Source organism: Centropristis striata, chromosome 22, assembly GCF_030273125.1.
Source record: "Centropristis striata isolate RG_2023a ecotype Rhode Island chromosome 22, C.striata_1.0, whole genome shotgun sequence".
Taxonomy (NCBI): Eukaryota; Metazoa; Chordata; class Actinopteri; order Perciformes; family Serranidae; genus Centropristis; species Centropristis striata.
In genome coordinates, this window is record NC_081538.1 from 2,597,829 (window position 1) to 2,624,010 (window position 26,182).

Below are 26,182 nucleotides of genomic sequence, written 5' to 3' on the forward strand. Positions count from 1 at the left end.
ACTGTATTTGTCCAGTGAAATTAAGTTGAAATGATTATTTAAAAAAATCAAGTCATGACTATAAATTAGGATATTAACATGGTGTATTTGAGTCTATGAAAGGTTATTGGAAAACACACTTTTTGTTCCTCCCAGTAAGATATGTATTTCGGCCCATAAATGTTACCCACTACTCACTAAATTCCACATGCCTAAGTTTAGTTTCGAAAGAAGTAATTTATTCACATTAAGCCTCTGTGGATCTCTGACAGCTCAGTATTTTCCTGCAAGCTCAGCTCATTTCCCATCCTTTTATGTATGTATGAGATTCTCAACAGTAAATTGCCCAGGCAGAAAACTGACTTCCACTCCCCAATGAGGGCCAGGAGCAACTTACGATACCAAAGTGAGTATGTGTAATCTATTCAGTTGTTTCTTTTACTTCCCTTTCTGTATATGTCTATATATAGACAGAATTTGGTTCAGTTTGGAACATCCCTTAAGATGAGGTCACACCAATGTACAGGATGAAAACAGCAGTACTGTTTAACATTCAGGCCAATGAATAGAGTAGCCTATATATCCTATTTCAACCATTTTATTGACTTTAAGTAGAACTGCAGTGGCTTGTGTGCCAGGCTCAGAAAAATAGTCTAATATCAATTTAATTAAATCTATTAAACTGGTCTTTTACAAATTATTCCACTGCATTTGACCCATCCACCTGTTTAGAAGTATTAAGCGATCACATCGCAGCAAGATGGGTGAATCACCACTTCTAAGGCCAGCTGTGTGGTGAAGAAAAAGAGCAGCAGTATCCCCAGAGCCTAACATGCATGTTAGACAGTATGGTGTGCAAGTTCCCTCATGCAAACAACAAGGGAACATGCATACTTTTGCTGTGGGGGAAGAATAGCAAACCACTGAGCAATCATGTCGTTTCTGCTACATGAGCATGACATGCCAATGGATGGCTTTGTTGGTGTTGCAAGATGCTTGACTTAGTTTAGTTTTACATAGATCAGTAATTCTCAGAGTGCTTTAATTAACAGGAAAAATGAAATTTTATGAGGTATAAGGCTGTAACAACAACTTGACCTGACAGCTCTAAATCCAACTTGTATTTACGGTGTTTTCCTCATGCGACACCTCACAGTCCGGTCCAGTGTTTGGTTTAATATCAAACCGGTTTGAACATTTTTACACCTGTCCAAACCTATTGTTTGCACTGGACAAATACTTACTTATGTGTAGGGTTGCAAAATTCTGGGAACTTTCAAAGTTGGAAACTTTCCATCGGAATGAACAGAAATTTATGGGAATAAACAGGAATAAACCAGGAATTTACTAAATTGAAGGGATGAGTAATATTTAACTCAACATTCATGTTTTTGTTGTTCAATGAAAAACATGATTGTTCAATAAAATAATAAAAACTTGACAAAGTTCTACGTACAGATAAATCTGTTGGAATGTCATGTTTTTTATTTTGAATATTTCCAAAATTCCCCAGCTTAACATCCCATGTAAAATAAATCACATTAATTTGAATGACAAGCTGCAGAGATGTTATTTTTGCACATTATTAACCAAAAAACAATTCAAACACAACAATTTAAACAATCCAAATCTTCTTATAGTTCAAATATCCCCCTTTTTGTTAGCCAACACCTATGTTCTTCATTTTATTTATGTTATTTAAAGTAATACGTATAGTACTTACATTATAGCCATCACCATACTGGGTACCAGATGTTGCCATTTCTTCTCCTGTTGGACTCATGGGCTTAGGGTCAGACATGGATCTCTGCATGGCTTTTGGTCCCCTGGGACTTGCTGGAGAGGCTTTTGTTGGATCCACACTTCCTCGTAGCTTTTGTGGACTTGTATCACCCAGTGATTTATCATAGGACACAAACTCAAGGGATTTGCTCGGAGATATACAGGGGGATATGGGGGAATAGAGCACTTTGGGAGATTTAGGAGGGGCTTGAAGTGTAGAAGAATCAACTTTGAGGTTTCCTGACTGGCCTATTTCTAAGGGGGTAGGTCGTTTCTTTGGTGACGTCCTTTCAGAGTCAGACAGCTCCATCCTGGTGTCCATTATAATGTTCCCCTCTTCATCCGTTTGTATAGAAATCTCAGTGTGGGCTTTAAGAGACATCTCTGACTGCCCACCTCTATCACCCCTGGAAGTGCGTGGCCGGCTTTGACGGCTTCTGGTCTGAGCCTCCCATTCGTCTTGATCCTCATCATCAGTCTGCACACAACTGTCAACACTCTTTTTAGCACTTCTCTTTTTTCTCCCTGCTGTGTAAGCTTTGCTGACTGTCTCATCCTCTTCGTCTGTCTGGCACCCACTATCCGTGATTTTTCTGGACAGGACTGTGCCATCAGGTCCTATGACAACTGCCTCCTGCACGCCATGTCCCGGCATGTCCCCACCTGGGTACATCTGACGAAGCTTTTGCTCTTCCAGTTGCATGCGCAGTTGCTCTTGAAGTCTCTGAATCTGCTCAAGCTGCTGTTGCTGCTGGGCATAGGTTTCTTTCTGCATCATAAGGTGAGCCTGCCTTTCCTCTTCTTGTTGGTTCAAGATCTGCTGCTTCATGGACTGTAGCTCCTCCAGCTCTTTCTGCACCAAGAGCTGTTCCTGCTCTCGGAACCGCTGAATCTCGTGGCGCTCCCACTCCAATTCCTCAGCCAGGCGCTGTTGCTTGAGTTTCTCCATCTCTAGCCTCTCACGCTCTGCCTGATACTGGCCATCCCCAGGAACCATGGGTGACGAGAGAGCCTCCAGGGATGCAGCTATGGCCTCCAGGGATGCATCAGTGTAGGTGTCAAGGGATAAAGAGGTTGTTGCTGTGCTGATAGCAGCATTACCTCCTCTAGAGATCTCCAGATTAAGTGGGGCATCTCCTTGTTCTTCCGTTGAAGTAATGGAGATGGTGGACAGGAAACTGTGGGACCGTGTAAGTGGCAAGTTCTGGAGGTTGGACAGGGAAGGCATGGTGTCGCTGGTATGCATACCTGACAGAGTGTTGTATGATGTACTAAAGATGGACCCAGGCTGTGTAGTAATGGCATATGTAGATGGGACTGGTGCTGCAACGGAGGAATAGACCACCCCATTTGATGACCTCAAGACGCTACTTGTACCAAAGAGTGTACCTACAGCACTTGTGACTCTGGCTTGGGAATAGGGTGGAATTGTCATTCCTGCGTAAGTCCCTTTCTTGGAGTAGTCAACAGCTTCACCTGTCAAAAGTCAAAAATATCAGTTGAGTCCAAATATTGCAGACTTATTCAATGTTGAAGCAAGCCATGCCTTATCCAAATAATAAAAAAAAGGTGGAAAAAGGAAAAAACTCCAATGTTGAGAAGTGCAACAAGTATAAACAAGCTGTAAAGTAACGGCATGCAGGCACATGCAAAAATATGATGGTGAAAGGGCAAAAAAACTAACAAAAAATGAATTGTCCATGCAAAACAAAAAGGAAAGCAAAAACAAACAAAAATAATGCCACATTAGCCGTGAATGAGTCGAGGCAGTTCAAAGTGACATTTAAGTGACAGGTCTGCAATGTCACTGCACTGACCTGCATCAGAAATCTTTGCTGAGGTAAGATCTACTGCACCCTCCGTGGTACCACTGAAATTATAGCTGTTCTTACTCTTGTAAAAGAACAGACCGGCTTCTGCTAGGTTTGTGTCTGACATCGAAGGTTTAATCCCACCAAACCCTCTCATGCCGTAAGGTGATCGGTCATACTGGTAATGGTCATCACGATATCCAAAACGATCTTCAGGGAGGGGTGTGGTAGGTTGCTGAGAAGTGCAACTTCCTGCAAATGGGAGCTTGTACACAACATCACAGCATACATTTCTTTTTCCTGCAGTCAGATCCACTGGTTTGCCATCATCATCTGTGATTACAGCTGTGACCACGTCTGCAGAAGCAGCATCCACTGATACCATTGTGTTGAATGGTTTAGTCGTGCTAAGGTCAACAGCTCCTGCCACTGTGGTTGTACTTGTGGCTAATCCATTGGCAGCACAACTTGGAATACAAGTGGGTGCAATAGTGACAGGGATGTTCTGGAAAGTTCCTCCACCTGTGCTTGTTCCAACTGAGAGGTTGATAGGGATCTCTGTACCAGCATGAGTAGAGGGCTGAGAATCAATTGGACGATATACTATTTGAGAAACAGGCTCAAATGCTTTGTTTTTTGTTAATTGAAGGGGAACTGAAGATACTTGAGTGGTGTCTAAATTGTCACTTTGCTGGATTGTGGCAGCACAGGTCACAATGGTGATACTATCTGTCACTATAGAAATGGTGGATGACTCAGCACTGAGGTTGACCACAGCGGACTGCACTGCACTGTTCTGACGACTGACATCAGTTGCAAAGGACTGGCGCCTTGAGTCTGGGCCAGAAGACAGGTCCACACCATTGAAGTTTGATTCTGGGTCCACCTTCATAGTCCTAAGATCTACCACCTCTGAAGCTTGGACGGCCTGTCCATTCTGTGCTGGCGATTGGGGCTTAGGTTTCTCCATCGATATTGGGACACCATTTGCCCTTGGTGCTGGCACTGGTGGTGGTGTCCTTTCATGAACAACAGAGACAGTGGTCCTTTGGACTTCAGTTGTGACCACTTGAGAGATCAGGTTAGGCATAACCACTGGTGGCTGTGCTGAGGCAGATATAGCCTCAATTATGTGACATGAACTAGAAACATGTTTTTCTGGGCCACAAATCTCTTGACTTTCAATGGATTCTGTGACTCGTGTGTAGGCCAGAGGCACCCTGGTTGTTTGAGGAGGGGTCGGTTGTGGATGCTGCTGCGGATAAGATTGAGGTTGAGGCTGTGATTGCTGATAACTTTGAGGCTGAGCTTGGCGTGAAGGAGATGCTGGGTCAGAGCCAGAGGGAGCTTGAGTTGAGATACTGTCGACTGGAGAGCTGGGCTGAGATGGCAGTGTGATGACTACATATGTGTCACGACTTTTGCTGGCATATCTCGGAGAAGAAGGAGACTTTGGTGACGGTTGAAATGGCTTGCTCTCAGAAGAAGGGCTCAGATTCAGGGCTATGTCGGGTGTACCAGTGGGAAGTGCAGTGGGTCTTGGTGGATGTGGGGTATGGGCAGGCGACGATGGCTGTGAGCCAGGCTTTGGTGCAATTGGTGGTTTGACACCTTGTCCTGGTCTGTGACTATCTGCAATCCCTGCGTGAATGGATGGCTTTGGGGCAACAGGTGGGGGTACATGAGGCTTGTACACTGGTGTAACTCCTTGTCTTGCAGGTGGTCCTGGTGCTGCAGTCATAGCCACTGGAGTTGCTGAAGCCTGAGGTGGAAGTGGAACTGGAGCCTTCCTGGGGAAAACAGTAGGTTTTGGTGGGGTGGGAGGAGGCAGTGGTGGTGCAACAGGTACTTCTGATTTTTCCTGAGAATTAGCCCTACGCAGGACACTTGGCTTTGGGGGTATAGGTGGGGCAGTTGACACAACGCTGGGAATACTGGGCGTGTATTGGGGTACTGTGGGCAAGGGTGATACACTGGCAATTACAGGGGCTGATGCTCTTTGGACTGCACCGGATAAGTCAACAACATCAGCCTGGGATTCTGCGATTACGATGTGAGGTTGCTGATCTGATGTGGACGATGGCGGGGACACAGGCTCAGTTTCCATAGCTGATGTTGTATCTGATACTGCAGTTATATCCTCTTCCTTTTTCATACTTTCATCATCAGAAGACAACTCTCCTGAAGAGCACTGCGTCACCTTTAAATCTGGAATCGGGTAGAGTGCTCTTCTTGATGAAGTGGCTTCCACTTCTGGCTCCTGCTGAGTTGGACTTGTTCCAGGTGTCAGCACTCTTTTAATCAGCTCCTCATAGGCAGTTTCAGCATCTAACAATGGCTTCCCATCTTTGCCTAATGTTACTGTGCTGCTTTTGGAGCAAATGTTCTCAGCCGGTTGCAAAATAATTTCTGGGGTTGTGATTTCTTTTTTTGGCTGCATATTTTGATATTCCTGCTCCAGCTTCATAAATTCCTTCCTCTTCTTTATCATGTCTTCATAAACTTCATCTGGTGATCTCAGTGTTCTGGACTGAGTGGGAACAACAATCTTCTCAGACTCCCCCAGATCAGCTGTTGAATTGTCAATCAGAGATGCATAGGCATAGTCTTCAATGAGCATGCCTCCATAAAGGGACTCTTTTCCTGGTTGAGCCTCTGTTTTATCAAGTGTTGGAGACTTAGCTCTCAGCATTATTTCCTCATAAGCCTCATCAGCAGATTTGAGAATTTTTTTCTGTTGTTTATCAGTACTTTGATCATCTGTTGGCGAGTGAAGAGATACTGATACAGGCAGTTGATAGGTTTTCTGAACGGCTGCAATCTTTGAGGCATGTATTTCAAATCCTTCAGGATCTGATTCAATACTGGGGGAGAAATCAGAGCAGGATGATCGTCTGATTTCTTCCATTTCTGCTTCTTGCCTCAATTCCTCGGTTGGTGAGGCATCTTCAATGGGGGAAAGGTTGCTTGGTGGTGTCTTTGGACGCTCTCGCCTCCTCTGGGCTCGAATCTCTTCTTTGTCTTTCTTGGATTTCTTCCCAGAGCCCTTCTGTTTCTCTTGCTCCCTGAGCAGCTCTTCCTCTTCCCGTAACTCTTCTTCCTCAGAAGAGTCTTCAATAGTTGGCAGACCAGGTTGTCTGTGTTTGGCTTTTCTGTGTTGTTTACCCTCACCAGAGCGAATACCAGGACTACTACTGTCACTGTCTTCATCCAGTGATGAGAGGGATGTTGGGGATGTCCCAGGAGTGAAGCTGGATGCATGTAGACTGGATGACCCCTCACCTCTAGATCGATCATCTGGAGAGTCTGTCAGGCATTCCATTTCAGGCTCTCCATCGTCATTGGGTATACGGATAGGGCTGCTAGTTGAATTCAGCTCCATAGTTTGGAATTTGCGAACTCCAGTTCCACTCAGACGCTCTTCTTCATTTGGTTCCTGTCCCTCCTCTTTGTCTATATCAGGTTTATCCAATGAGCCACGGATTTGTTTACCTTCATCATCATCTGGACTTATAGTGCTTTTCTTGGTAAGTCGCCTGGCTTTTCCTGTTGTGCTCCGCTCTACATTCTCTGTTGTCTTCTCCTCCTTTTGTTTCTTCTCATTTTCTCTGACCTTGCGCCGGATTAGGTTTTCCTCATCAGAAGGGGAAGCATCCTCATTCTCACTCATTTCTATTATCTGTTTTCTAATAAAGTCCTCATCATCCCCAGACATTGGGCTATCTTTTCCAAAGCTCTCACTGCTATCATCCAGGGAATCGGCCCTGACATCCATGGGCACAAGGAGCTTTTTCTTTGTGGTACCTTTGGCATTCTTCTCAGAAAGTTCTCTTTCCTCTTCTGAGCTGGGTGAGTCTGGTGAGAGAGGAAGCACCTCTAATTTACGTCTGGTCTTTAGAGTGTCTGTTAGTTTCTCCTCATCATCCTTTGGTTGCGTGCTGGCCTGGGCCTCAAGAATGGGAAGGACTGTGCTTTCCAGTTTAGCTAAATCTGATGGGCTGGTGGGGCTACTGTCCTTGGCAGCCATTTCTTTCTCTGCAGGCTCTTTCAAGGTCTCCACTGTTTTAACCTGTTGGATTGAAATAAGAGACAGTCAATTGTTCTGCTCAGATATTACAAGAAAAAAAAAAATCTATGAAAATAATATGGGATTTTTGAGCTTGCTACATGTGAGCCACAAATAGATGCATATCAATTATTGAGGAATAACACATTTTGCCTTTTAGAACGCCATTAATCAGTAATAAAACATGTATTTTTCCAATACCTAAAATAAAAAAAACTGGAATGGCGTCTAAATCTGTCTAGTAAAGTATAATACTCTCAATTTCTGTTGGCACTAAAACTCAAGTGCTGAGCATTTACAACAGAACTGAAGAGAAATTAAAAGAAAAGTGGACAGAATTTCATTTTAATTATTTGTCACCTACTATACAAGTTCCACTCTTCTTTCATTTGATACATACAGTCTGTAAACAAAAAACTGACTGGATATTGCAGTGTTTAGATATTATTTTTTTAATATTGGACAAAACTTAGTTAATCCATTTCCATATAACTGACATCCACATGTACAGTACAGGCCAAAATTTGGACACACCTTCTCATTCAATGCTTTTCCTTTATTTTCATGACTATTTACATTGTAGATTCATCAAAACTATTAATGAACACGTGGAATTATGTACTTAACAAAAAAGTGTGAAATAACTGAAAACATATCTTATATTCTAGTAAGCAAAGGGTGGTTACTTTGAGGAATCTAAAATACAAGACATGTTTTCAGTTATTTCACACTTTTTTGTTAAGTACATAATTCCATATGTGTTCATTCATAGTTTTGATGCCTTCAGTGAGAATCTACAATGTAATCATGTATAGTCATGAAAATAAAGAAAAACGCATTGAATGAGAAGGTGTGTGTCCAAACTTTTGGCCTGTACTGTACCTAAATACATCCATTAAATATAGCCGAAATTAAGCAAAAGATAATCATATAATCTACCACTACTAGTGCTAAATACTATGGTCACCTCAGCAGTTGCATCTTCATCACTGGGCTTTCCCAGAGGCTGAACTACAGCATCTTTTGTCTCCTCCTTAGCGTTCTCCTCCTTCACGTCTTTGTCCAGATCACTAACTACAGACTCTGGGATTTCTACTGCTACTGAATCAGACACACCTCCATTTTCAAAAGCTGTCACTAATACTTCATCCTTCTTTGATATTGTGTTCTTTCCTGTATCAAACTCTGTAGTGTCATCTTTGTCACAGACTGTGCTTGTCTTTGATTCTGAAATAAGTTCTTGGGTGTTGCCGGTAACAGGTTTTGACTCAACTTCAAGTTTTTCTTCCTCGTCTTTGATTGACACCTTTTGCTCTGAAACTTTCTCCAGCGGTTTCTCATCACTGCCTGTCAGAGCTAACGCCTCCCTCTCTACTTCATGTTGGTTTTCGGCAATACTGTTTGTATTTTGTGAGCCACCTTCTGTCTCATCTGGAATAAGTTTTTCTTCACTAGCTTTATCTCTAACTTGTGTCTCACTGATGACAGCTGAGGATGACACCACCTCTACACTTTGCATTTCTTCCTTTTCTTCCTCTTTAGAATCAGGAATAGGGGGAACAGAAGTAACCACTGCTTTCTCAGATTCATCATCTGCCTTTAATATTGCCTCTGTATGGGTCTGCTTTTCCTCTTTCTGTTCTACAATCTCTGCTTCGACCACAGGCTTTTCTTTCTCTTTATGTATTGGTATCTCTTTTTTTACAATTTCGTCAGCAACAGTCGTTTTCTCTATTGCTTTTTCTGACTCTTTCTCCTCTATTATAGAACAAACATTCTCTGTTTCAGCAGAGGAGGAGGGTGCAGTGTTTAATTTAGCTTTATCAACCTCCTCCTCTAGAGGTTTTGGGTCATTTGCCTTCTCAACTGTTTTCTCTTCAGCTGCTTCTTCAAAAGCTTTCCCTTCATCAGCTTTTACCTCAATAGCCTTCTCTGCGGCAGCATTCTTCTGAACTCCCTCCTCTTCAAAGGCTTTGCAATTAGATAATTTATTCTCAATTCCTGCCTCCTCAATAGCTATCTCCTCAACTCTTTCTTTTTCAGCAGCTTTTTCTTCAATAATTTTTTCTTCAACAGTGTCCTTCACTGTTGTGATCCCGATTGACGATTCCTCATCAGGCAATCTCTGCTTAGCGGTTTCCTCCTCAATAATTACTTTTTCAGAATCTTTATTTTCAACTCTCTTGTCCCCTTTTGCTTCCTCCAAAGCTTTGTTTTCTCCTCCAACTGGAGCAACAAGGGGTGACTTATCAGCTAGATCAACTGGAGCAGGCTCCTCATCCTTTTCTAATGGTTTTGTTTGGACTTTATTAGCCTGACTTACCTCCTCTGAAGCTGAGACAGTAGGATTGCTCTCTGGCATTGCTGAAGAACTGTCAGATTCTACACATTTTGCAAGCTCTGGTAATAACTCTAGCTGGGTTTCATCAGGTTTAGGGACTTCAGCGTTTTCAGCAGGAGCTACATTTTCTGCAGGAGGTGGAGCAACTTCTGGCTTCTCTATAATAAGTTGTTCTTCTACCTTTATTTCTGTAGTAACTTCATTTTCAACATCAGGTGCTATACTGTCTGCATCAGGTATTATAGTGATGTCTGTTTGCTCCACATTTAAAGCTTTGCCTATTGTATCTGCTGGAGTAGCTTCATCTACCTGGTGTTTTTCAATTGGCTGAGCAATTTCTACCTCTGCTATTGTCTCCTCTTTTACATTTGTTGCTGTAGAATCTGGCTTTGGATCAAGCTGAACTTCCTGTGAGACTGCTTCAGGGATCACGGCAGGTTTTGGCTCAACTGAATTAGTCACTTCTGGAAGCTTTTCTGAAGTGGGCTCCACTGTCTCATTATGTGTCAGGGGAGCTGCAGCCTCGCTCTGAGTAATCTCGTGATTTGGCTCCTTTTCTACCTCAGCAGGGACTGTTGTCTTGTCTAAACCTGTACTAGTCAATAGATTTTGCGTCCCACTTTCCAGAGGGGCCTCTGTCGCACTCTCAGAGCTACTCTGCTGCTGCTCAACCACTGGGATTTCACTGACAGGTGCACTCTGTGCTTGTTGCTCAACATTAGACGGCTCTGTCTCACAGTGAGGCTGCTCCTCTGCCGCTTTCTCAGAGCTACTCTGTTCCTTTTCACTGACAGTTGCATTTTGTTGATCAGCATCAGCTTTCTCTATCTCAGGCTGAGGAGGGCCCTCTGTTCCCTCAGAGCTGCTCTGTTGCTGCTCAACTGCTGGAATTGCGGGGACACTCTCAGCAACACTCTCTGAAATTGGAGCTTGTTGTTCAGGGTCAATTACAGGCTCAGACACTGGTTCAGCTGCTAGTGGTTGTTTTTGTTCGTTTGACTGTGGTGTTTCCTGATGAGTGCTGTCAGGAGGAGGCACACTAACAGAAACTGGGGCATCGTGAGGAGGTGAAATCAATGCAGTGTCAGGTGTGGGGATGGTTTCGGGCACTACCTTGGGCTCAGGAGCCGGCGGGGTTAGGTCTGCTGCTTCTACTACAGGTTTGCTATCTACAGCAGCAGGGACAGGGGGGGAGGAGGGAGCAGGAGCAGGAGCAGGAGCAGGAGCAGGTGGTTGCTTCTTTGGGGAAGCCATGGCAGGAGGTGGCAGGTCTCCCAGCTGGCCTGACATGGCTCTTTGGGTCTGACAGTTGAGGCAAAGCCATTCTTTCTGTAAGACAAAGATAAGAACAAACAATTTTAAAGATTAAAATAAATGAATGGGTAACACTTTACAATAACCAACTGAGTAATGTTTATAGATGGTTTATAAATCAGTTATTAACCATTTACAAAGTGCTATATACATATTTAATAGTTAAATGTTAATGTAAATTCAACCAATTTCTTAAAGGTATATGAATAATTTCAAAATCAATAACATACTCAATATGGTGTTAAAAATGTTATAATGAGTGGAACTAAAACTATTAATTATAATTTAATTGTTTGTCAATGGTAAAGTAACTATAAACTTACATTAATATACCATCTATTTGCCATTTATAAATGATTGGGTTAGTTAAACATTCATAAATTATGTATTTACCATTCTAAATGGTTTATATACGGTTTATAAATGATGATTAAACATTAATAAACTATCTGTTTACCATCTATAAATGATGGTTATTCTAAAGTGTTACCAATGAATGCTTGCAGCAATATGATTTCTACCACTGAATTATAAAATGCGTAACAGGTATACATTCATAATACAATATTGCACCGTGCCTGGTTTGAATTGCACAAACAATCCTCACAAATAATAATAATAGTTGGAAATGTCTTCTCTTGACACAGTTATGTGAAACCAAATGTTTCTACGTAATCAAAACGTCACTGTGACAACGCACCAGTGTAACCTCTTCTATTTCAAGGGAAGCTCTTACATTTGTGGGACTTAAGAGACAGGCCTATGCATTATGCATGGTAATGGGACAGGGGTTTACCAATGCATGTCAGAGAGGCTTGGGTGGCCTGAGCAGACATTTCATCTAGAAGCCTTAAAAGAGAGATGGTGTTTGAATGTTTATTTTGAGTTCTTATGATTGTATAACTCGGTATGCTTATGTGTGGCATGCTTAAAACATGACAGTAGAATGTACACTAAGATAAACATACCTAAACATTTCTTAATCCTAACCTGCCGATTGAATTACATACAAGCATTCAAGTAGAGATGTTCCAATTAGGGGTGGGCGATATGGCCCTAAAATAATATTACGATATTTCAGGCTATTTTTGCGATAACGATTATTCTTCACGATATTACGAAATACATAAAAATATATTGAAAATATGATTTTTTTAGTCTGTATAAATAAATAAAAATCTAAAATGTAGTGTGAAGTGCAAATCTCAACGGTTGCCAAATACAAAAAAATGTACTCTTGACTCGAGTATGAGCAAATAATAAAAATAACCATTTAGGGGTTTCGGGGGCATATTTTAATGACATTTTGTAAAGGAGAATAAAGGTTCTTGTATGTTTTATTTAAGGCATCTTATTTTGACAGTCTTCTTGTAAATTCTGTGGTGGATTCTGTTAACACACTGTGCTCTTATTTTGAGTGTGTTTAGAGACAGAGAGTAAGTAGCTTTTTGTGATTAAAACAACTTTAATTGTTAGCCTTACGCCACTACATCAAGAAGTAGCAATGTTGCCAATATCATGATATGCATTTTTTTAACCATAAAAAAAATATACAGATATTATTGTGAACGATACAATATGGCACACCCCTAGTTCCAATACCATTTTTTCCCTCCCGATACCGATTCCGATACTTGTGCTGTGGGTATTGGCCGATACCGAGTACTGATCCGATACCAGTATGTTATAAAAAAAATATCATACTACACCTGCATGACTGTGATATGATTATCATTATGGTAAGGCCTGGCTCAGGTTAATAAATACAGCAGATTCAAGCCATTTATTTTTAAATAAAACAGTTTCCTGGGCAGATCGGGATCACTTTGAATTTCTCGTCCCTGTAAAACAGCAGTTTGCAGCACAACGACGCTGTTTTAAGAGGTCATTTAATAAATTACGTGGTATCGGATCAGTGCCTGGACTCCAGTACTCATCGATACCGATGCCAGCATTTTCGGCAGTATCGGAGCAATTTCCGATGCTGGTATCAGAATCAGAACTCTACATTCAAGATTTATAAAACTAGGACTTTCTGCATGATTTTTGAGTCAGTGACTAACTGTTTTTCCCAAGACTCTGTGCTCCCTGAACATCTTGTTTAGCTCCAATTACACCTCTATACAAACGCTGAGGCACAGCACAGCTCAATTTAAAGAATTGCCTTGTGCTGTTTATTCTTTAAGCACCATAATTTCCTCCTTAAAATCACTTGGGATGAAGTCCTTACCCAAGAAGAAGAAGCAAACACATTGCTGGCACAGCTGCTCTCATCTGTCATCTACGAGCTCTGCTAAATCTATCCTGTCGCAGCGATCTTATTATTGTTGTATATTCCCAGGTACTCACTTAAATACCGGGCTCTGGAGGAACAAACCGCCACCAAAGGCCCTGCTGAGGGCTATAATTCAAGAACTGCTGCTATTATTGGAGTTTAATATCCAGGACTGCTTTGCTTTAAGTGGTAATAAAAGTGTTGATAAACAATCAACATGTTGGGATTCAAGAGAAAAAAAATACTGGAGCTATTAATAGTACAAACACATATACACACTTATCCAATGTGGGGACACTAGGGGTGGGCGATATGGCCCTAAAAGATTATCACGATATTTCAGGATATTTTTGCGATAATGATATTCTTGACGATAAGAAAATATGATATTTTAGTCTGTGTAAATAAAAAAACAAAACCAATCATAAATCTAAAATGTCCCAACAGTTGCCAAATACAAAAAAATATTCTTTTGTCTCTTGAGTATAAGCAAATAATTAAAAATAACCATCTATGGGGTCTGGAGAATTTTTTTTTCCATAAAAGCCCAAATTTGGTGCCTCTCACACATTCTAATGCCACTATTCCATCATATACACTGATCTTATCATTGCCTTTTTCAATAAATAATTGTAAAGGAGAATAAGGGTTTGAGTATGTTTTATTTAAAGCTTCTTTTTTGACACTCTGCTGAGGCAAACGGTAACAAAACGCAAAATAACTTTATATTATTATATAGTGTTAATATACTTTCAGTAGCTTGAAATGTGACGTTAGTGCAGAACATCAGACTCTGGCGAGCCGCTACAGTCTAGGTCAGCGGTTCCCAAACTTTTTCAGCCGTGCACCCCCTTCTATGTCCCAACTGGGTTGACGGTTGGGACATAAAAAAAAAAAATGCAAATAAGATTTTTTATAGCCATATTAAAGGTGGAGGATGATGACAGGCTCAGAGGCAGAAAGCAGATCAGTTGGGAAAATGTTATAATATTTTGAGCTGCGTTGAACAAAAATTGCAGCAAATTTAAACGAGTGTGGAGTGAACACAACCCCGTCATCATAACACAGGTTGGAAAAATGATACAAGAACAAGAAGCTAACTTCTTCTACGCTTCATTATAAGATCAAAAACAACCAAACATAGATGCAAAAATGACCAAAGATGACACAAAATTATCAAAATAGACACAAATTGACCAAAAATACATGTAAAAATGACCAAACTACCAAAAAATAGATGCAGAAATGAACAAAATAGAATCAAAAATGAACAAAAAATGACACAAAATTGAATAGCCTGTATTTATTAATTAATTAATAACACGTCTTTATTGTGTGGGGGGAAAAAAATGTAATTGTGTCATTATCAGACTGCCATTACATTTTTCATCTCGCGCACCCCCTAGCAGCAGCTCACGCACCCCCAGGGTTCCACGCACCACACTTTGGGAACCCCTGGTCTAGGTCATTAATGGGAACTCTTACGCCACTACAGCAAGAAGTAGGAATGTTGCCAATATCATGATATGCATTTTTTTACCCATAAAAAATATATACCGGTATTATCGCAAACAAAACGATATGGCACACCCCTAGGGGACACCATACCAGAACGTGTTTCATGGGAACCACACATGCAGACACTAGTCTAACCATTTGCACACACTCACATGCATGCACTGTGACTCTATGAAGAGGTAATAGTCAGCATGTTTCCAACCATCCTCCACACTGACGTAAACACCTCATTTCACATTTCGCCAAGTGCTCCAACATTCCTCCGTGACCCCCCCGCCTCTTATGAATGCTTTCGCCTGGCTTAACAGCAGGGTTTATGCTAAATTCGGGATTCAGAGAAGATCGCAGCCTGCATGTTAAGCCATGCAGCAGACAAGCCACCTCTCTCCAAGCACAGAGAGAAAGAGGGAGACGGGGGGAGGATGGAAGAAGAAGACTGAGGGAATGTCGCAGCAAAAAAGAAAGGGTAAATAAAGCATGAGGCCCTGTGTTTCCGTATGTGCCTAAATAGTATGAACAGAATGACATACCTGCGTTTACAGTGGCAGAAAAAATGTTTTGATAGGGCAAATACATGCAGAATTGTGACTCATAAGATGAAAGAAGAAATAATAAGAAAAAAGAAACAAAGTGACAAAAAAGACACAAAATGACCAATAAAAGACACAAAAAGACCAAAAAAAGACACAAAGAGACCAAAAAATTACATAAATTCAGCAAAAAAAGGACTCAAATTGACCACAAAATGACAAAAAAATACCACAAAAAGACACAAATTGAGAAAAAAACGACAGAAAATGACCAAAAAAAGACACAAAACGGCCCAAAAAAGAAACAAAATGACAAAAAAAGACACAAAATGACCAATAAAAGACAGAAAATGACCAATAAAAGACAGAAAATGACCAAAAAAGCTGACTTCCAAAATGATTTGGCGACCCCCAGAAATCATCTCGCGACCCCAATTGGGGTCGGGACCCCAAGGTTGAGAATAGCTGCTCTAATATACTGTGGCAGAAAAAATGTTTTGATAGGGCAAATACATGCAGAATCGTGACTCATAAGAAGAAATAATAAAGGAAAATTATGTTAATATCTAGAAGAAGAGAAGGAAATAGACACATAAACAGAACCAACAAAAGAAAAAAAACAACATAGAGAGGCCAGTGCTCAGGTTTGCTGATGTTAGTGAGTTACGTTCCTAACTCGACAGAAATCCAGTTAATCCTCAGACATAATGATGGACACAGCACAGATGCGAGTGCATTTATGTGTGTGTGTGTGTGTGTGTGTGTGCGTTATCAACATCCGCTGCTTGGAGGACTTGAGATGGGAGTTTCTCCAGCTTGATGGCTCTATCAGTTAAACCAGAAAGAGCAGGCACTGAGAGCCGCAGAGATGGCCGCCAGATAGGAAAAGCTGAAAACGCACTCAGTCAGACGGTCGGTCAGCCTCGGCCACTTCAGAGCCAGTCATCACCCACGTTATCAACACATCACAACAGGCACACTTAAAGCTTTTACTGCCTCTTCAGAATGACAGAGAGTTTCTTACAGCTTGTGTGCAGAACTAAACCACCTCTTTTTAAGTCATTTGGAATATCCTCCTTGTCAAAGGACATATGTTAACTCAGTACTGCTAATCTCTAGTGCAGTAGTTCTCAACCTTTTTGAGTCGCGACCCCCAATTTAACATGCATTTTGTCCGCGACCCCCGCTCACTGAACAGAATCTCACACGCACAGTTCAGATCACCCTAAAAAAGAAACTAAATGACCAAAAAAAGTAAACAAAATGACCAAAAAAGACACAAAATGACCAGAAAGACACAAAATGACCAAAAAAGACACAAAATAACAAAAAAAAGACACAAACTGACCAAAAAAGACACAAAATGACCAAAAAAAGAACCAAAATAACCCCAAAAAAGAAAAAAAATTACCCAAAAAGTCTCACGCGCACAGTTCAGATCATACAAACTCAGATGATGCGACAAATTTTGGACAAATAATGAAGCAGACAACAACTAAAACATCTCTCTGTCTGTGCATTTATATATTTTTTTTATATGTTATTGTTACAGAAAAGACACAAAATTACCCAAAAAAGAATCAAACTGACCACAAAGTGATCAGAAAAAGACACAAAATGACCAAAAAATTACATAAATTAAGCAAAAAAAGGACACAAAATGACAAAAAATACCACAAAAAGACACAAATTGAGAAAAAAACGACAGAAAATTACCAAAAAAAGACACAAAACGGCCCAAAAATTGCAAGTTTTCTGAAATGTTATGTTTAGATATGCAAATGAGGTGTGAACTTATTAAATTTGTCCTAATTTGCATACATTTCCAGGATAGAGCAAACTTCAAAAGTATTCTTTTAACCTGTTGATATATTAGATTACAAGTTTTTTAATTAAGGAAATCAGGATATCTCCTTTAATCATTTTATAAAGCAGAAAATACTGTCAAAAGTCATAAAATCTATTTTCATCATTTTTTAGGAACACATTGTTCTAGAAATCAGGGTATGAATTATTTATAGGAACTCCTCCAGTTTTTAAAGTTGGAATAAAAGCCTGTAGTGTTAGTCGTAATAGAATAATGTAATTTATTCAATTTGTCAATTAGTTATTACTGTAATTAGGTGCATACGCAACATTAGCATGCTAACAGGCTAACAGTGACAACGCTAACATGTTGATGTTTTGTTTTTGGGGGAATATTTTGAGCTTTTGCAGCACAGAGAGAAAAAAAAGGTTAAAAAAAAGATCAGAAACCCCATGTACCAACACACAAACCACACATTTTCCTTTAACGAGGGAATCCACTGGGTTTAAATTAGCCGGGATGCTACACTGTTCTCTCGTAGCCTTGCCTTGTAATTACTGCTAACGAGACAGGTGTATTGTTATATAACAATCTTTCCTGCTGCAAGCTTTCAAATTAATGTGACATGCCTGTGTGCGTTTCTGTCTGTCTGCTTTGACGACTTCTGCAAACAGCAGCACGGATGACTCATAAAAGCAGGAGAGTCACTCGCTCGCATCGACATCTTTAAAGGACGTTTTTCTAGCATAACATGTGCATGGATACCGAAAAACTTGACACACTTCCACACCCACTGAGACGGGTTTGTGACGGTGTTGATGTCATACATACACTCAGATGAAAGGCATGAAATACCTCGGAAGGAAGTGACAACTTGCTCTCTCTCTTCCCACATGACGTTTCTCAAACAAATACAAGCACATGCATGAATAAATCAGGACAGATGCAGTGAGAGCTTTTTCCACTTCTCTTTCATCTACAACTTTCCATCCTTCTCAAACTTCCTCCAAGGACGCAGAAAGAAGACAAACTGAAAACCGCAGACGGCAACCAGATATTGAGTCAAGATGGGCTGTAGCCATTCCCATGTTCGGTTATTGTTTCCAACTGGGAATTGGAGTGTTGTGAAGGTCGGTTGCAGCTCTTTGATTAAGACTAGGGATCCTACGAGGGTTTTAACCATCTAAAATTAGACAGAAGCTGGCACTGAGAGTGGGAAAGGCAGAGGATGGAGAGAAGGATGGCACAGATGGATAAAGACAGATGAGAGGATGGAGAAGGAGTGCCGAGGAAATGTGAGAACATGCTCGAAAAAAAGGGTGATAATGGCCAAGAGAAGAGAAGAAAGGGAAATAAAGAACAAAAGAGGAGCAGGAAACAGATAAGCAAACAAGATGGAAAAAAATATAGAAGAAGGGAAAGGGGGAAGCAGGAGAAGCCAAGGAGCTTAATGGTCATTGGAGGTGACTCAACACCAGCTCTTGCCAACAAGCTTAACATTATCACCGTGTAAATCTGCTAATCAATTGCGAGGGAGTCAGGGCAAGCTGCAGTTCACAATGACTGCCAACAGTTACCTTAAAATGTTAAAGTACAGATTGAGAAGTTAGTTGAGGTCCTGCTTCCAGGTTCACAAACTTTACTGACTTTAGCTGCTCAATGTCATTTCTCCGTGAGGGTTTCTTTCCTCATTCAGTCTAAAAAAAGCTGTCAAAATTGTTCACCGTTGTCAGAAATAGTATTATTTGCTTCCTTGCTGAGAGTTTTGTTCATCACTTATAATGCTATAATGCTTGAAAGCTTAGCTTAGCAAAAGGATTGAAAAGTTAGCCAAAGGTCACAAACAAAATCCACCGATCAATCTCACGGGGATGATACTCCAGGAAGTCGCAGCTCCCACCTCAGTTTTTGTATGTATTAATCAAATAAGATATTATGTGTAATTGCTAAATTTGAGTGGTGCATGTAGCAACCAAACTGTGACTGTTTTCAAGGTTGTGTCATGTAGTTGACATGTCTTGTAGTACAATGCACCTGCAGATGGACCTAATTTGCCAATACAGCACGCTAGGGTGGGACTGGGTGCAAAGTGGATCGGGAAAAAAATAACAACAGAGGAAAATAAAAAGATAAACAGACTACATGGTAAATGGACCTGCACTGATATAGTGTACTGATATATACTCAAAGTGCTTTACACTACAGACTGCGCTCATTCACCCATTCACACACACATTCATACTGGTGGCAGAGGCTACCCTAAACCAGTAGTTCTCAACCTTTTTGAGTTGTGGCCCTCAATTTAACTTGCACGTCGTCCGCGACCTCCGGTCACTGAACACAATCTCACACGCACATATCAGATCACCCAAAAAAGAAATAAAATGACCAAAAAAAGGAAACAAAATGACCAAAAAAGACTCAAAATGACCAGAAAAGACACAAAATGACAAAGAAGACACTAAATGACCAAAAAAAGACACAAAATGACCCAAAAAAGAAAAAAATTACCAAAAAAAAGACACAAAATTACCAAAAAAGGAAACAAAATTACCAAAAAAGACACAAATTGACCAGAAAATGATTAAAAAAAAGACACAAAATGACAAATACAAATCCTGTATGAAGTACGGCAAACACATCTATCTCAAAAAAAGCTGTAAGTGCAGTTGATTGTTTTTCTTTCAGTGGAAAAAATATATCGTTTGCTCAACACCGACACGATAACGGCTTCAACAAAAATCATCTGCAACAATCTTGGTTGTTAATATTAAATATAAACAGTCACAACAGTGTTCCTCTTTACGGTTTTCTTCTCAAACACACCCAGCTTTATTACAGGGGAGGGCAGCTGGGGGAATCTGCCAGAGCAAATAAAACACGAGCTTCCAGATTCTCCTGGTTCCCAGGCAAGGTATCTATTATTGTACAGGCAAATATATACTGCACACAGTTACTTTAATTAAGATAGAAAGCAGATAATTGTGTAAGTGGGCAACACCTACAGCTCACACTGAGCTTTGAGAGTGCTGCTATGGCTCTTTGGATATTATTATTTGGATATTATATTTGATTGTTGAAAGCAATTACAGTATTGTCTATCACATATGGACATTTTTATCCTGATTAAACATAGAGACAGAACATTTGATGTAGCTGATTAATAAAGACATGTTAAACATAATATATTCCTAATTATATTAGTAATAAGGCGTTTGAAAGGTTAGTGTCCCTTCTGCAGCACTGCTTAAGTCACCTTTTAGTGCTAAAGCGCTTGCTAAAAGTAGAGTCTGAAAGTCATTGCCCTTTTCTCATTGATGAGTGGCCAACTTAATTATAATGCACTAGCACAAGCAGAACATCACAGCATCAGCTCCTTTGCAAGCCAAAAAAGATCTTTGTCCTAATAAATGTCCCTCTGTTATAGATGTTCCAATCTCGGGGGTTCAACGTGCTGCATGCACCCCGTTTCAAGTGATCCATGCTCATGTGTTGATGTAATTCCCATTTGAATCATGAAACTAAATGTTATGTGAGCAGCGATAGCCTTGAGGCTGGAGAACTTGGCTCCTGACCAGGAGATTGTTGGCTTTAATGCTGAAATAAGCAGCGAAAAGCAGGAGCGGGGAAGTTGAATAAATCGAACGCTGCTTTCAAAATGCCTCGGAGAAAAGTACTTTTAACCCTCAGCTGCTTAGTAACCAGCACTACTGTGGTTGTACTGGTCAGATCTTAGATGGGAATGTGTAACACTGAATATAAGAGAAGCAAAGTGCTGCAGGAAACCACAGAAAGCCATCTGAGCAAAACATTCTCTGGGTAAATGAAGGTTGAATAGAAGTTAATTACCCGGTTCTACATACAAATCAAAGCTGACAGATGACGAACAGGCTCTGTCGCTACATCGTGGGCTGATATTTCTGTGTCAGGTGAGTGGAAAAAAGAAAGAAAAAGTCACTTTTTCATGTGTTTAAGTCTATATTTTTTAAAGTGGATCTGACACAGAGGCAGAGGTGTGAGACAGCACCTATATATAGTCTGAGCCCAGGGATTTAAGGAGAGAGAGAGAGACTTTTGTTTCGGGGCGTTTTCTGTCTGCATCTGTGTTCGTTTATCTACAACCCACTTCATAATCTGTCTGTATGTGTCAGCCTCCCATCTGAAACAGAAGAAAAAAACACTCAACGATTTAAAGATGCTCTTCTTTCCTCGCAATATGAAGTATCTTTGGTAAAAAACATATATTGAACTATATGCATTTTTACAACCTCTACTTACAACCTTTCCTTTCCTGTCCTCTCCTCTCAGCTCTGTGTAAAAAGCCTGCAGTCCTTTCCAATATTCAGTGAATATTTGTAGTGGTGGAATGTAACCAAGTACATTTACTCAAGTACTGTACTTAAGTACAATTTTGAGGTACTTGTACTTTACTTGAGTATTCCAATTTTATGTAACTTTATACTTCTACTCCACTACATTTTGAGGCAAATATTGTACTTTTTACTCCACTACATTGAGCTGACAGCTTTAGTTATTTTTCAGTTATTTTTAACATAAAAACATGATGAATTTAAAGGGATTAGACATTTGTTTTTATTAAACCTCATAACAGTATATAAGGCAGTAAAAATTAACCCTATCTTTACAAAACTAAAATGCTGCTTACATAAATGCATCAATAAAAATAATCTTATAACATATTTGGAAAATATAAAACAATCTTAGTTGGTCCGTTCTGCAAAACGAGTACTTTTACTTTTGATACTTAAAGTACATTTTGATGCTGATACTTTTGTACTTTTACTTAAGTAAGTTACGAAAGCAGGACTTTTACTTGTAGTGGAGTCATTTTTACAGTGTGGTATCAGTACTTTTACTTAAGTAAAGGATCTGAATACTTTTTCCACCACTGAATATTTGCCAGGTGACTGTTCGTCTCAGCAGAATCGATCATGGCTCCCTAGTTTCGCCCAGGAGTGCAGAATTTAATGTTTTTAACAGAATCAAGTTATTCCAAATGGTTTATTTTTGGCAATTTTTTTAAATGAGACATGTAGAATTAAGTGATTTTGACAGAAATATCATAATTTTTAGCTTGGTTTTGGTTACTTTTTGTGACAAAAACTTCCGTAACCTATGATTGCACCTTATTTGTTTCATAGCACCAACATTTTTATTTTTATACTGTATATTCATATTTATTCTGCACTGGAATTCTATTCTACTCCTTAATAGATACTCCTTCTTTAGACACTTTATTTTTTATTGTATTTTATTGTATTTTTATATTATTGCTTGAAGTATGCCTAGGTTGTTCTTTTTTATTTAATTGTGTTGTCATTGTCTCTGTGTGTAATGCTGCTGCTACACTGTAATTTCCCAGCTTGGGATAAATAAAGTCTATCTATCTATCTATTCAAATAAAGTTTGGTTTATCAATTTTTTTTATTAAAACATATTAGCTATATGATGATATTTGTCCTATTTTGTCAGTTCTTTCCTAACATAACGCCCTTCTTACAAAATGATAATCTGCATTTGTTGTTTTGCAGTTCATCTAACACATTAAAATATATATTAGACAGTTACTGTCAAAGCTGCAGGGTTGTGTGTCATCATATTCTCTTGATACATACATATACATGTTTATTTTCCAGACAATCAGTGCACGTAGACAGGGAAATTGTGCCAGAAGAGAGAGAGAAGAGAAAGAGAAAGAAAGACAGGGAGGAGAGGGGGGAGGAAGATTTCCACCCTTTTTTCCATTGAGCCTAAAGGTTAGGCCTAATGAGCTGTGAGCTTTGCTTTCTGAAAACATTTGGAAGCTTGCTGTTATTTAAAGGAGACATGGCGTTAAGAGGTGGAGATACACATTGAGAGAAAAAGAGTCTTTTTATTTACCGGTAATTACTACTGAATGCTAATTACTGTGGATTAGATTAATCAGCTGAGTCCACATGTTTTGTATATGTAAAATTTGATATTTCATGTTTGTTTTGTGTTTTGTTTTGTGCATTTACTGCATCATTACATGGACTAAAATGCATAATTTATGCGTAAAGAGTGTTTAAAGAGACCACCACTAACTACAATACACATATGAACCTGAAAATAAGCATAATTAGTCCCCTTTAATACAACCTATTAGAGGAAGACATGATTTAATTTACTTTAGATTAGTTAAATCTGTCATCTCACTGAACCTAATCAAACATTGTGTCATACTTTAAGTACCAGAATTGCACAATAATTATATTTGAATGCCACTGAGTTTACAAAGAAGTTTACTTTTCTCTGACTGGTGTAAAAAAAAGTCACTCAAGTCTTCAACAACAAGCAACTGTAATATTTTTCTGCTACGTGTTGAACCAAAACTAACAAATAGTTTTGGTTCCTTCTGGAATTTAGGTTTTATTTAAATAACTGATAAAAATGTTATTATCGTCAAAATTATATTTTTCTGACAGTTTTTTTAACAGATCATAGGTTACAAAAGTCAACACAGAACGACTGCTATGTTGAGTTCAAGTGTCGGCCACTTCCTACCAAGGTTATTATAGTTAAAGAAAACTAACGAGAAAACAAACACTAGAATTGAAAAAAATATTTTCGTTAACTGAAATAAAAATAATAATATTTTTTTTTTAAATTACTAACTGAAACTGTATTGCGTGGTTACAAAACTAACTAAAACTAACTAAAATTATAGTGAAAATGTCCTTAGTTTTTGTTTTTTCTTTCATAATTCAGTGTTTCTATTTGAACATGCAACACATGGTGAATATGTTTACTGAGACTGGGATGTTTACACTAGAACCAAAATTCAAAACACCCAGAACTGTAAGAGTTAATAACCTTATTGGGGCTGAGATGATAAACCAAAGGAAATAAAGGCAAAATGTATTATGACCTCTTTGAATCTGGCACCCAACACATAGCCCATTAGAAAAAAAACTAAAACTAACACTAAAACTAATAAAAACTAAACTAAAACTAAGCATTTTCAAAAAATAAAAACTAAACTAAAACTAGAAAACTCACTCTAAAAACTAACTAAAACTAACTGAATATGAAGACAAAAATTCACAACGAAATTAAAACTAAAACTAATGAAAAACTATTATAACCTTGCTTCCTACACTACAAAATCCTGTATGATGTTACAGTTCCTTGCTTCATCACAACCTTCTGCCTGACAGTAAATTGTGCCTATAGGTGCTGCTAGTGTGACTCTGAGGCGTGAGTCACAGTGCTACGACAAACCACAATAGTCAGGTTGTCATGGTCTGCACCGCTTAGGGGGCCATTGTGCAGCACCCATATCTTTTGTGACACCCCACATCCTCTTGACTCCCTGTTGGACTCCTCGTTCTGTCACAGTATTGTGTCCATTCTGTTTTGGAAGTGTACACATTCACATGTAAGCTGGATGCATGTTTATTCACAGCTCTTAGGCTCCGTTTACATGATGACGGTCTAAACAGAAGACGCAAAAGTGGCGTTGCGTCTTCACTTTTTATTCCGCGTTTAGACGAGCGTTTTCGGGAGGAAATCTGCTGCATACGGTGACGCAAAACTGTGTGAAATTCGATTGTATGCAGCCAGGCGGCATCACTTAAAGCCATAAGAGCATCTTTGGGCATGCAGAAGTTTTCACACCACGTATTTTCATCAGCTACTCCTTCCACAAAGTTCTCCACCATCACTAGATCTCCCAGGTCTCGTTCACAGCCGTCTGGCTCGCCTCCGACCAATCGCTGCATCCAGAATGTGATGGAGGTAATTCCAGATCCTTCTCTGTTCACTAATACTATCTGTACATATCCTGGACATTTGGTGGAAAGACTCCTGTAAGTTTATTAGAGCTGCCAGAGCAGCTTGAAGGTCCCACCATGGAAATAATCCCACGTTTGTTTATTTCCTGTCCTGGAGCATGTATGTGACGTAAACACATACGTGACGTGAGCAGATCAGATCAGAGTTTTGTGTCTTGTCAGTGTAGACGACACGCTACGGCGGAGCAGATTCAACTTTTCCACTTTGGAAGGTGGTTTCAGATTTTTGCGTTTTTAAGCCCCAAAAACTCCGTCACCGTCTAAACGAAAGGCACTTCCGCTAAAATATTTTGTCGTTTTTACCCGCAAGCGTCCTCGTGTGAACGGGGCCTTATACACATTTTTCTTACATCTCTGTAGGATAGAAAGTGTATGTTTTCCAGCAAAAATGTGTATTTGTTGACTTTACTATTTCCCTGTGAATGAACACAAAAGGGCCAGTTTGTAACTTGGATCTTGTGTCTCAATCTGTCAATCCAACAAGTGCCCTCCAGCTCCACTCCCCTCACCACTTTCTATCCAATAACGATGAAAGGCCCTACTTTAAGCGTGGAAAAAAAAGCTAATCCACTTTCCTCTCAGGTTTTTTATTGCATGGAAATGATTTTTGGAGGTGAAGCCATTTCCTAATCCAGGCTCTGCTGTTGGCTGCACCTATTGAATATCAATTTTTAGGGAGAAAGTCACTCCATCCATCCACAAAGCCAACTTTCAACTCAAATCAGAAGCTCTCCTGTCACTCCAGTAAAGCCTGTTTTCAAGGGGGAGAGTAAATACAACAGCCTGTGCTAACTAGATGAGGCTGCTGCCAGAATGTGTGTGTTTTCAAGTGTGTGTGTGTCCTTGCCTCTCTGTCTCACCAGGGCTCAGCGCTGGCACACACCATGTCTTGGCTTTTTCCCCCCTCATCTTGGCGCTAAAGGC

The 26,182-nt window shown here is 39.8% G+C and overlaps 1 protein-coding gene across 1 annotated transcript in view; it reads right to left on the reverse strand.

Annotated features, from left to right (window-relative positions):
* pcloa (piccolo presynaptic cytomatrix protein a) overlaps positions 1-26,182 on the reverse strand; it is an 87,016-nt gene that overhangs the window by 44,283 nt on the left and 16,551 nt on the right. The window contains exons 5-7 of the mRNA XM_059325460.1: positions 11,093-11,308; positions 3,579-7,641; positions 1,703-3,237 (exon numbers count right to left, since the gene is read on the reverse strand). Of these exons, the coding sequence (XP_059181443.1) occupies positions 1,703-3,237; positions 3,579-7,641; positions 11,093-11,308 (5,814 nt within the window). The remainder of the gene's footprint in view (positions 1-1,702; positions 3,238-3,578; positions 7,642-11,092; positions 11,309-26,182) is intronic.